Source organism: Salmo salar, chromosome ssa02 (assembly GCF_905237065.1).
Source record: "Salmo salar chromosome ssa02, Ssal_v3.1, whole genome shotgun sequence".
In the NCBI taxonomy this organism is placed as follows: Eukaryota; Metazoa; Chordata; class Actinopteri; order Salmoniformes; family Salmonidae; genus Salmo; species Salmo salar.
The window spans coordinates 72162542-72176027 of NC_059443.1; the positions used below are offsets into that span (position 1 = coordinate 72162542).

Below are 13486 nucleotides of genomic sequence, written 5' to 3' on the forward strand. Positions count from 1 at the left end.
CCATTCTAAATGCAGTTGGGTGTTAACAGTTTTGATGGCCCTGATAGTAATTAAAGTGTGTCTCCCATTCGCCATTCGAGTGCCTAGGCTTTAGTTAACGCTAGGCAGGCTGTCAGCGCGTCACACACCACTTTGCACTAGAATTGTTTGAAACCTGAATGTTTTACTTTACTTCAATTTACTTCAACTTACTTCAGAGTAGCCTTGTCAAAATTATTAGAAATGTGGAGGCAATTATTTTATAAAGACTTCCTGATGTCGTTAACCAGCATTTCTCTCCTGTTCTATTGGTTTTCACACCAACTTTCTTCCGTTGCCCAGAAGTCAAAGCCACCATCCTAGTCATATTATCATCCATCCTAGTCATATTATCATCCGACCTAGTCATTATCATCCGTCCTAGTCATATTAATATCCGTCCTAGTCATCCCATCCTAGTCATATTATCATCCACCCTAGTCGTATTATCATCCGTCCTAGTCGTATTATCATCCGTCCTAGTCGTATTAATATCCACCCTAGTCGTATTAATATCCGTCCTAGTCGTATTATCATCCGTCCTAGTCGTATTATCATCCGTCCTAGTCGTATTAATATCCGTCCTAGTCGTATTAATATCCGTCCTAGTCGTATTAATATCCGTCCTAGTCGTATTAATATCCGTCCTAGTCGTATTAATATCCGTCCTAGTCGTATTAATATCCGTCCTAGTCGTATTATCATCCGTCCTAGTCGTATTATCATCCGTCCTAGTCGTATTAATATCCGTCCCTAGTCGTATTAATATCCGTCCTAGTCGTATTAATATCCGTCCTAGTCGTATTATCATCCGTCCTAGTCGTATTAATATCCGTCCTAGTCGTATTATCATCCGTCCTAGTCGTATTAATATCCGTCCTAGTCGTATTAATATCCGTCCTAGTCGTATTAATATCCGTCCTAGTCGTATTAATATCCGTCCTAGTCGTATTATCATCCGTCCTAGTCGTATTAATATCCGTCCTAGTCGTATTATCATCCGTCCTAGTCGTATTAATATCCGTCCTAGTCGTATTATCATCCGTCCTAGTCGTATTAATATCCGTCCTAGTCGTATTATCATCCGTCCTAGTCGTATTAATATCCGTCCTAGTCGTATTAATATCCGTCCTAGTCGTATTATCATCCGTCCTAGTCGTATTAATATCCGTCCTAGTCGTATTAATATCCGTCCTAGTCGTATTATCATCCGTCCTAGTCGTATTATCATCCGTCCTAGTCGTATTATCATCCGTCCTAGTCGTATTATCATCCGTCCTAGTCGTATTAATATCCGTCCTAGTCGTATTATCATCCGTCCTAGTCGTATTAATATCCGTCCTAGTCGTATTAATATCCGTCCTAGTCGTATTATCATCCGTCCTAGTCGTATTAATATCCGTCCTAGTCGTATTAATATCCGTCCTAGTCGTATTAATATCCGTCCTAGTCGTATTAATATCCGTCCTAGTCGTATTAATATCCGTCCTAGTCGTATTAATATCCGTCCTAGTCGTATTAATATCCGTCCTAGTCGTATTAATATCCGTCCTAGTCGTATTATCATCCGTCCTAGTCGTATTAATATCCGTCCTAGTCGTATTAATATCCGTCCTAGTCGTATTAATATCCGTCCTAGTCGTATTAATATCCGTCCTAGTCGTATTAATATCCGTCCTAGTCGTATTAATATCCGTCCTAGTCATCCCATCCTAGTCATATTATCATCCACTCTAGTCGTATTATCATCCGTCCTAGTCGTATTAATATCCGTCCTAGTCGTATTAATATCCGTCCTAGTCGTATTATCATCCGTCCTAGTCGTATTATCATCCGTCCTAGTCGTATTAATATCCGTCCTAGTCGTATTAATATCCGTCCTAGTCGTATTAATATCCGTCCTAGTCGTATTAATATCCGTCCTAGTCGTATTAATATCCGTCCTAGTCATCCCATCCTAGTCATATTATCATCCACTCTAGTCGTATTATCATCCGTCCTAGTCGTATTAATATCCGTCCTAGTCGTATTAATATCCGTCCTAGTCGTATTATCATCCGTCCTAGTCGTATTATCATCCGTCCTAGTCGTATTATCATCCGTCCTAGTCGTATTAATATCCGTCCTAGTCGTATTATCATCCATCCTAGTCGTATTATCATCCGTCCTAGTCGTATTATCATCCGTCCTAGTCGTATTAATATCCGTCCTAGTCGTATTAATATCCGTCCTAGTCGTATTAATATCCGTCCTAGTCGTATTAATATCCGTCCTAGTCGTATTAATATCCGTCCTAGTCGTATTAATATCCGTCCTAGTCGTATTAATATCCGTCCTAGTCGTATTAATATCCGTCCTAGTCGTATTATCATCCGTCCTAGTCGTATTAATATCCGTCCTAGTCGTATTATCATCCGTCCTAGTCGTATTAATATCCGTCCTAGTCGTATTAATATCCGTCCTAGTCGTATTAATATCCGTCCTAGTCGTATTATCATCCGTCCTAGTCGTATTAATATCCGTCCTAGTCGTATTAATATCCGTCCTAGTCGTATTAATATCCGTCCTAGTCGTATTATCATCCGTCCTAGTCGTATTATCATCCGTCCTAGTCGTATTATCATCCGTCCTAGTCGTATTATCATCCGTCCTAGTCGTATTATCATCCGTCCTAGTCGTATTAATATCCGTCCTAGTCGTATTAATATCCGTCCTAGTCGTATTAATATCCGTCCTAGTCGTATTAATATCCGTCCTAGTCGTATTAATATCCGTCCTAGTCGTATTATCATCCGTCCTAGTCGTATTAATATCCGTCCTAGTCGTATTAATATCCGTCCTAGTCGTATTATCATCCGTCCTAGTCGTATTATCATCCGTCCTAGTCGTATTAATATCCGTCCTAGTCGTATTAATATCCGTCCTAGTCGTATTAATATCCGTCCTAGTCGTATTAATATCCGTCCTAGTCGTATTATCATCCGTCCTAGTCGTATTAATATCCGTCCTAGTCGTATTAATATCCGTCCTAGTCGTATTATCATCCGTCCTAGTCGTATTAATATCCGTCTTAGTCGTATTATCATCCGTCCTAGTCGTATTAATATCCGTCCTAGTCGTATTAATATCCGTCCTAGTCGTATTATCATCCGTCCTAGTCGTATTATCATCCGTCCTAGTCGTATTAATATCCGTCCTAGTCGTATTAATATCCGTCCTAGTCGTATTATCATCCGTCCTAGTCGTATTAATATCCGTCCTAGTCGTATTATCATCCGTCCTAGTCGTATTATCATCCGTCCTAGTCGTATTATCATCCGTCCTAGTCGTATTAATATCCGTCCTAGTCGTATTATCATCCGTCCTAGTCGTATTATCATCCGTCCTAGTCGTATTATCATCCGTCCTAGTCGTATTATCATCCGTCCTAGTCGTATTAATATCCGTCCTAGTCGTATTAATATCCGTCCTAGTCGTATTAATATCCGTCCTAGTCGTATTAATATCCGTCCTAGTCGTATTAATATCCGTCCTAGTCGTATTATCATCCGTCCTAGTCGTATTATCATCCGTCCTAGTCGTATTATCATCCGTCCTAGTCGTATTATCATCCGTCCTAGTCGTATTAATATCCGTCCTAGTCGTATTAATATCCGTCCTAGTCATCCCATCCTAGTCGTATTATCATCCGTCCTAGTCGTATTATCATCCGTCCTAGTCGTATTAATATCCGTCCTAGTCGTATTAATATCCGTCCTAGTCGTATTATCATCCGTCCTAGTCGTATTATCATCCGCCCTAGTCGTATTATCATCCGTCCTAGTCGTATTAATATCCGTCCTAGTCGTATTAATATCCGTCCTAGTCGTATTATCATCCGTCCTAGTCGTATTAATATCCGTCCTAGTCGTATTAATATCCGTCCTAGTCGTATTAATATCCGTCCTAGTCGTATTATCATCCGTCCTAGTCGTATTAATATCCGTCCTAGTCGTATTAATATCCGTCCTAGTCGTATTAATATCCGTCCTAGTCGTATTAATATCCGTCCTAGTCGTATTAATATCCGTCCTAGTCGTATTAATATCCGTCCTAGTCGTATTAATATCCGTCCTAGTCGTATTAATATCCGTCCTAGTCGTATTAATATCCGTCCTAGTCGTATTAATATCCGTCCTAGTCGTATTAATATCCGTCCTAGTCGTATTAATATCCGTCCTAGTCGTATTAATATCCGTCCTAGTCGTATTAATATCCGTCCTAGTCGTATTAATATCCGTCCTAGTCGTATTATCATCCGTCCTAGTCGTATTAATATCCGTCCTAGTCGTATTAATATCCGTCCTAGTCGTATTAATATCCGTCCTAGTCGTATTAATATCCGTCCTAGTCGTATTATCATCCGTCCTAGTCGTATTAATATCCGTCCTAGTCGTATTATCATCCGTCCTAGTCGTATTAATATCCGTCCTAGTCGTATTAATATCCGTCCTAGTCGTATTATCATCCGTCCTAGTCGTATTATCATCCGTCCTAGTCGTATTATCATCCGTCCTAGTCTTATTATCATCCGTCCTAGTCGTATTAATATCCGTCCTAGTCGTATTAATATCCGTCCTAGTCATCCCATCCTAGTCGTATTATCATCCGTCCTAGTCGTATTATCATCCGTCCTAGTCGTATTAATATCCGTCCTAGTCGTATTAATATCCGTCCTAGTCGTATTATCATCCGTCCTAGTCGTATTATCATCCGCCCTAGTCGTATTATCATCCGTCCTAGTCGTATTAATATCCGTCCTAGTCGTATTATCATCCGTCCTAGTCGTATTATCATCCGTCCTAGTCGTATTAATATCCGTCCTAGTCGTATTATCATCCGTCCTAGTCGTATTATCATCCGTCCTAGTCGTATTAATATCCGTCCTAGTCGTATTAATATTCGTCCTAGTCGTATTATCATCCGTCCTAGTCGTATTAATATCCGTCCTAGTCGTATTAATATCCGTCCTAGTCGTATTATCATCCGTCCTAGTCGTATTAATATCCGTCCTAGTCGTATTAATATCCGTCCTAGTCGTATTATCATCCGTCCTAGTCGTATTAATATCCGTCCTAGTCGTATTAATATCCGTCCTAGTCGTATTAATATCCGTCCTAGTCGTATTATCATCCGTCCTAGTCGTATTAATATCCGTCCTAGTCGTATTAATATCCGTCCTAGTCGTATTAATATCCGTCCTAGTCGTATTAATATCCGTCCTAGTCGTATTAATATCCGTCCTAGTCGTATTAATATCCGTCCTAGTCGTATTAATATCCGTCCTAGTCGTATTAATATCCGTCCTAGTCGTATTAATATCCGTCCTAGTCGTATTATCATCCGTCCTAGTCGTATTATCATCCGTCCTAGTCGTATTATCATCCGTCCTAGTCGTATTAATATCCGTCCTAGTCGTATTAATATCCGTCCTAGTCGTATTAATATCCGTCCTAGTCGTATTAATATCCGTCCTAGTCGTATTAATATCCGTCCTAGTCGTATTATCATCCGTCCTAGTCGTATTAATATCCGTCCTAGTCGTATTAATATCCGTCCTAGTCGTATTAATATCCGTCCTAGTCGTATTATCATCCGTCCTAGTCGTATTATCATCCGTCCTAGTCGTATTAATATCCGTCCTAGTCGTATTAATATCCGTCCTAGTCGTATTATCATCCGTCCTAGTCGTGTTAATATCCGTCCTAGTCGTATTAATATCCGTCCTAGTCGTATTAATATCCGTCCTAGTCGTATTATCATCCGTCCTAGTCGTATTAATATCCGTCCTAGTCGTATTATCATCCGTCCTAGTCGTATTATCATCCGTCCTAGTCGTATTATCATCCGTCCTAGTCGTATTATCATCCGTCCTAGTCGTATTAATATCCGCCCTAGTCGTATTAATATCCGTCCTAGTCGTATTAATATCCGTCCTAGTCGTATTAATATCCGTCCTAGTCGTATTAATATCCGTCCTAGTCGTATTATCATCCGTCCTAGTCGTATTATCATCCGTCCTAGTCGTATTATCATCCGTCCTAGTCGTATTATCATCCGTCCTAGTCGTATTAATATCCGCCTAGTCGTATTAATATCCGTCCCTAGTCGTATTAATATCCGTCCTAGTCGTATTAATATCCGTCCTAGTCGTATTAATATCCGTCCTAGTCGTATTATCATCCGTCCTAGTCGTATTATCATCCGTCCTAGTCGTATTAATATCCGTCCTAGTCGTATTAATATCCGTCCTAGTCGTATTAATATCCGTCCTAGTCGTATTAATATCCGTCCTAGTCGTATTATCATCCGTCCTAGTCGTATTATCATCCGTCCTAGTCGTATTATCATCCGTCCTAGTCGTATTATCATCCGTCCTAGTCGTATTAATATCCGTCCTAGTCGTATTATCATCCGTCCTAGTCGTATTATCATCCGTCCTAGTCGTATTAATATCCGTCCTAGTCGTATTAATATCCGTCCTAGTCGTATTAATATCCGTCCTAGTCGTATTAATATCCGTCCTAGTCGTATTAATATCCGTCCTAGTCGTATTAATATCCGTCCTAGTCGTATTATCATCCGTCCTAGTCGTATTAATATCCGTCCTAGTCGTATTATCATCCGTCCTAGTCGTATTAATATCCGTCCTAGTCGTATTAATATCCGTCCTAGTTGTATTATCATCCGTCCTAGTCGTATTATCATCCGTCCTAGTCTTATTATCATCCGTCCTAGTCATTCCAATTCACCGAAATGTGCATCACTATCTCACACACACACACACACACACACACACACACACACACACACACACACACACACACACACAGTAACAAGAATGCCTCCGTAAATAATGGAATAAACATAGCTAGGAAACATACTAAACCAATGTGAAGCACACAGATAAACACATTGTAAATCATCAACATGTAATTCCACAACAATGTAAACGTTGTTGTTGTCCAGACGCGTCGCGGGCGCTGCCCGAGTTCCCAGAGTTGGATCTGCAGGACAGACCTCTTCCTGACGGGATCATTCCAGAACACATCGCAGCCTTCCAACAGCTCTACAGGGAACACTGTGAGGTATACAGTCTACTACGCACTGCTGGCTTATGGCAGTCTTATGAAGTGTTGTGCCTATTATGTAGGGCTATGTCTGTCTTGATTCAACTAACGATAACGATGGTGAGTTGAGAAGTTGAATCAGGTGTGTTAGTTCCAGGACCAGGATTGTGTTAGCACTGTGTTAGCACTGTGTTAGTCTATTGTAGTGTAATGAAAATGTATGAAAATATTATGTAGTGTTTATGTCTGTCTTATGCAGTGCTTTGTCAGTCTAATGTAGTGTTATGTCTGTCTAATGTATTTCTATCTCTGTCTAATGTAGTGCTTTGTCTAATGTAGGTCTATATCCTGTTATGTGGGTCAAATGTCATGTTATGTTAGTCTAATGTAGTGTTATGACTTTCTATCTTTCATGTCTGTTAAAATACTATGTCAGTCTACAGGTGTTATGTCAGTCTAATGTAGTGTAATGTCAGACAAACGTAGTGTTTTATCATTCTAACGTAGTGCTATGTCAGTCTCACGTAGTGCTATGTCATGTCTGTGCAGGCCATTCTGGATGTGATGGTGAACCTGCAGTTCACTCTGGTGGAGACGCTGTGGAAAACCTTCTGGAGGTTCAGCGAGAGCATCGACGCAGACACACTCGGCGTGTGAGTGAAACACACACACACACACACACACACACACACACGTTCTACATGTCACACATTACATTATAACACATAGAATCTAACAAATATTGTGTGTGTGTGTGTGTGTGTGTGTGCGTGTGCCTTCAGTCATGGTGAGTCAGAGGAGCGTCTACCTAAGTGGTACCTGGTGGTGCTGTGTAAGTACCAGCCAGTTGTTCACTGGACCAGAGACTGTGATAACACACTGTACCAGGCGCTGGTGGAGATCCTCATCCCTGACGTATTACGACCCATCCCCAGTGAGTTATGAGACATGACATTAGGTCTTCATAACATGACATTAGAGCTACATGACAGAGCTGCACAACATGCCATTAGAGCTACATAACATGCCATTAGAGCTGCACAACATGCCATTAGAGCTGCACAACATGCCATTAGAGCTGCACAACATGCCATTAGAGCTGCACAACTTGACATTAGAGCTACACAACTTGACATTAGAGCCACACAACTTGACATTAGAGCCACACAACTTGACATTAGTCACATAACTTGACATTAGAGCTACATAACATGACAGAGCTGCACAACTTGACATTAGAGCCACATGACATGACATTAGAGCTACACAACATGACCTTAGAGCTACATGACATTAGAGCTACATAACACTAAATTACAGTACATGTACTTTACTCTGTCATGTATATTCATCTCCCTCCCTCTCTCTCTGTCAGGTGCCTTAACTCAGGCCATCCGTAACTTTGCCAAGAGTCTAGAGAGCTGGCTGACAAGCGCCATGATGAACATACCAGAGGAGATGGTCCGTATCAAGGTGTGATCTCTCACACACACACACACACACACACACACACAATACAAACACTCTTCCACAAAACTACATTCCCTCTCCCTTCCCCCTCCTCCCCTCCTCCTCTCTCCCGTCTCCTCCTCTCCTCCAGGTGGTGTGTGCGGGAGCGTTTGCCCAGACGCTGCGTCGCTACACCAGTCTCAACCACCTGGCCCAGGCAGCCAGGGCCGTCCTCCAGAACACAACCCAGATCAATCAGATGCTGAGTGACCTCAACAGAGTTGACTTCACCAACGTGCAGGTACGTCTGTCTGGATACCTTTTAACCACTACCTCTCTCTCTCTCTGTCTGGATACCTTTTAACCACTACCTCTCTCTCTCTCTGTCTGGATACCTTTTAACCACTACCTCTCTCTCTCTCTCTGTCTGGATACCTTTTAACCACTACCTCTCTCTCTCTCTCTCTGTCTGGATACCTTTTAACCACTACCTCTCTCTCTCTCTCTCTGTCTGGATACCTTTTAACCACTACCTCTCTCTCTCTCTCTGTCTGGATACCTTTTAACCACTACCTCTCTCTCTCTCTCTCTGTCTGGATACCTTTTAACCACTACCTCTCTCTCTCTCTCTGTCTGGATACCTTTTAACCACTACCTCTCTCTCTCTCTCTCTCTGTCTGGATACCTTTTAACCACTACCTCTCTCTCTCTCTCTCTGTCTGGATACCTTTTAACCACTACCTCTCTCTCTCTCTCTCTGTCTGGATACCTTTTAACCACTACCTCTCTCTCTCTCTCTGTCTGGATACCTTTTAACCACTACCTCTCTCTCTCTCTCTCTGTCTGGATACCTTTTAACCACTACCTCTCTCTCTCTCTCTCTGTCTGGATACCTTTTAACCACTACCTCTCTCTCTCTCTCTCTGTCTGGATACCTTTTAACCACTACCTCTCTCTCTCTCTCTGTCTGGATACCTTTTAACCACTACCTCTCTCTCTCTCTGTCTGGATACCTTTTAACCACTACCTCTCTCTCTCTCTCTCTGTCTGGATACCTTTTAACCACTACCTCTCTCTCTCTCTCTGTCTGGATACCTTTTAAACCACTACCTCTCTCTCTCTCTCTCTGTCTGGATACCTTTTAACCACTACCTCTCTCTCTCTCTCTGTCTGGATACCTTTTAACCACTACCTCTCTCTCTCTCTCTCTCTGTCTGGATACCTTTTAACCACTACCTCTCTCTCTCTCTCTCTGTCTGGATACCTTTTAACCACTACCTCTCTCTCTGTCTGTCTGGATACCTTTTAACCACTACCTCTCTCTCTCTCTCTCTGTCTGGATACCTTTTAACCACTACCTCTCTCTCTCTCTCTGTCTGGATACCTTTTAACCACTACCTCTCTCTCTCTCTCTCTCTGTCTGGATACCTTTTAACCACTACCTCTCTCTCTCTCTCTCTGTCTGGATACCTTTTAACCACTACCTCTCTCTCTCTCTGTCTGGATACCTTTTAACCACTACCTCTCTCTCTCTCTGTCTGGATACCTTTTAACCACTACCTCTCTCTCTCTCTGTCTGGATATCTTTTAACCACTACCTCTCTCTCTCTCTCTGTCTGGATACCTTTTAACCACTACCTCTCTCTCTCTCTCTCTGTCTGGATACCTTTTAACCACTACCTCTCTCTCTCTCTCTCTGTCTGGATACCTTTTAACCACTACCTCTCTCTCTCTCTCTGTCTGGATACCTTTTAACCACTACCTCTCTCTCTCTCTCTGTCTGGATACCTTTTAACCACTACCTCTCTCTCTCTCTCTGTCTGGATACCTTTTAACCACTACCTCTCTCTCTGTCTGTCTGGATACCTTTTAACCACTACCTCTCTCTCTCTCTCTGTCTGGATACCTTTTAACCACTACCTCTCTCTCTCTCTCTCTCTCTGTCTGGATATCTTTTAACCACTACCTCTCTCTCTCTCTCTCTGTCTGGATACCTTTTAACCACTACCTCTCTCTCTCTCTCTGTCTGGATACCTTTTAACCACTACCTCTCTCTCTCTCTCTCTGTCTGGATACCTTTTAACCACTACCTCTCTCTCTCTCTCTGTCTGGATACCTTTTAACCACTACCTCTCTCTCTCTCTCTCTGTCTGGATACCTTTTAACCACTACCTCTCTCTCTCTCTCTCTGTCTGGATACCTTTTAACCACTACCTCTCTCTCTCTCTGTCTGGATACCTTTTAACCACTACCTCTCTCTCTCTCTCTCTGTCTGGATACCTTTTAACCACTACCTCTCTCTCTCTCTCTCTCTCTGTCTGGATACCTTTTAACCACTACCTCTCTCTCTCTCTCTCTGTCTGGATACCTTTTAACCACTACCTCTCTCTCTCTCTCTGTCTGGATACCTTTTAACCACTACCTCTCTCTCTGTCTGTCTGGATACCTTTTAACCACTACCTCTCTCTCTCTCTCTCTGTCTGGATACCTTTTAACCACTACCTCTCTCTCTCTCTCTCTCTCTGTCTGGATACCTTTTAACCACTACCTCTCTCTCTCTCTCTGTCTGGATACCTTTTAACCACTACCTCTCTCTCTCTCTCTGTCTGGATACCTTTTAACCACTACCTCTCTCTCTCTCTCTCTGTCTGGATACCTTTTAACCACTACCTCTCTCTCTCTCTCTCTGTCTGGATACCTTTTAACCACTACCTCTCTCTCTCTCTCTGTCTGGATACCTTTTAACCACTACCTCTCTCTCTCTCTCTGTCTGGATACCTTTTAACCACTACCTCTCTCTCTCTCTCTGTCTGGATACCTTTTAACCACTACCTCTCTCTCTCTCTCTGTCTGGATACCTTTTAACCACTACCTCTCTCTCTCTCTCTCTGTCTGGATACCTTTTAACCACTACCTCTCTCTCTCTCTCTCTGTCTGGATACCTTTTAACCACTACCTCTCTCTCTCTCTCTCTGTCTGGATACCTTTTAACCACTACCTCTCTCTCTCCCTGTCTGGATACCTTTTAACCACTACCTCTCTCTCTCTCTCTCTGGATACCTTTTAACCACTACCTCTCTCTCTCTCTCTGTCTGGATACCTTTTAACCACTACCTCTCTCTCTCTCTCTGTCTGTCTGGATACCTTTTAACCACTACCTCTCTCTCTCTCTCTGTCTGTCTGGATACCTTTTAACCACTACCTCTCTCTCTCTCTCTGTCTGTCTGGATACCTTTTAACCACTACCTCTCTCTCTCTCTCTCTGTCTGGATACCTTTTAACCACTACCTCTCTCTCTCTCTCTCTGTCTGGATACCTTTTAACCACTACCTCTCTCTCTCTCTCTCTGTCTGGATACCTTTTAACCACTACCTCTCTCTCTCTCTCTGTCTGGATACCTTTTAACCACTACCTCTCTCTCTCTCTGTCTGTCTGGATACCTTTTAACCACTACCTCTCTCTCTCTCCCTGTCTGGATACCTTTTAACCACTACCTCTCTCTCTCTCTGTCTGTCTGGATACCTTTTAACCACTACCTCTCTCTCTCTCTGTCTGGATACCTTTTAACCACTACCTCTCTCTCTCTCTCTGTCTGGATACCTTTTAACCACTACCTCTCTCTCTCTCTGTCTGGATACCTTTTAACCACTACCTCTCTCTCTCTCTGTCTGGATACCTTTTAACCACTACCTCTCTCTCTCTCTGTCTGGATACCTTTTAACCACTACCTCTCTCTCTCTCTCTCTCTCTGGATACCTTTTAACCACTACCTCTCTCTCTCTCTCTGTCTGGATACCTTTTAACCACTACCCCTCTCTCTCTCTCTGTCTGGATACCTTTTAACCACTACCTCTCTCTCTCTCTCTGTCTGGATACCTTTTAACCACTACCTCTCTCTCTCTCTCTCTGTCTGGATACCTTTTAACCACTACCTCTCTCTCTCTCTCTCTGTCTGGATACCTTTTAACCACTACCTCTCTCTCTCTCTCTCTGTCTGGATACCTTTTAACCACTACCTCTCTCTCTCTCTCTCTGTCTGGATACCTTTTAACCACTACCTCTCTCTCTCTCTCTGTCTGGATACCTTTTAACCACTACCTCTCTCTCCCCCCTCCCCTCTCCCCCCTGTAGGAGCAGGCGTCGTGGGTGTGTGGTTGTGAGGATGGTGTGATCCAGAGGTTGGAGCAGGACTTCAAGCAGACGTTACAACAACATAACTCTCTGGAGCAGTGGGCTGCCTGGCTGGACGGCGTGGTCTCCCAGGTCCTAAAGCCTTACCAACACAGCCCTGCAGCCTTCCCTAAGGCTGCCAAGCTCTTCCTGCTGCGATGGAGCTTCTACAGGTGAGAGAGAGGATGGTTGAAGTAGGGGAAGGTGAGCATTAAAGGCTCTTTGATTTGAATGTACATTTCCCCCCTCTTTATTTGTCCCTCACCCCTCCCTGTCTGTCTCTACCCCCCAGTTCCATGGTGATCAGAGACCTGACTCTGCGTAGTGCTGCCAGCTTTGGATCCTTCCACCTGATCAGACTGCTGTATGATGAGTACATGTACTACCTGATAGAACACAGAGTGGCCCAGGCTAAAGGAGAGACAGCCATCGCCGTCATGGGAGAGGTACACACATATACACACATATCTACACACACGATACACTGCTTATTGTCTCTCTCTCTCTGTCATGGGAGAGGTACACACATATATATATATACACAGACGATACACTGCTTATTGTCTCTCTCTCTCTGTCATGGGAGAGGTACACACACGATACACTGCTTATTGTCTCTCTCTGTCATGGGAGAGGTACACACATATATATATACACACACGATACACTGCTTATTGTCTCTCTCTCTGTCAGTTTGCCAGTGTGGGCAGGAGTCTGAACTCTCAGGACCCTGATAAAGG

At 42.8% G+C, this 13486-nt stretch overlaps 1 protein-coding gene across 1 annotated transcript in view; it reads left to right on the forward strand.

Moving 5' to 3' along the window:
- Positions 1 to 13486, forward strand: part of LOC106593727 (MHC class II regulatory factor RFX1) — a 30578-nt gene that overhangs the window by 14119 nt on the left and 2973 nt on the right. Inside the window, exons 9-16 of the mRNA XM_045709548.1 lie at positions 7027 to 7145; positions 7677 to 7780; positions 7910 to 8061; positions 8503 to 8600; positions 8728 to 8877; positions 12708 to 12919; positions 13039 to 13192; positions 13440 to 13485. Of these exons, the coding sequence (XP_045565504.1) occupies positions 7027 to 7145; positions 7677 to 7780; positions 7910 to 8061; positions 8503 to 8600; positions 8728 to 8877; positions 12708 to 12919; positions 13039 to 13192; positions 13440 to 13485 (1035 nt within the window). The remainder of the gene's footprint in view (positions 1 to 7026; positions 7146 to 7676; positions 7781 to 7909; positions 8062 to 8502; positions 8601 to 8727; positions 8878 to 12707; positions 12920 to 13038; positions 13193 to 13439; position 13486) is intronic.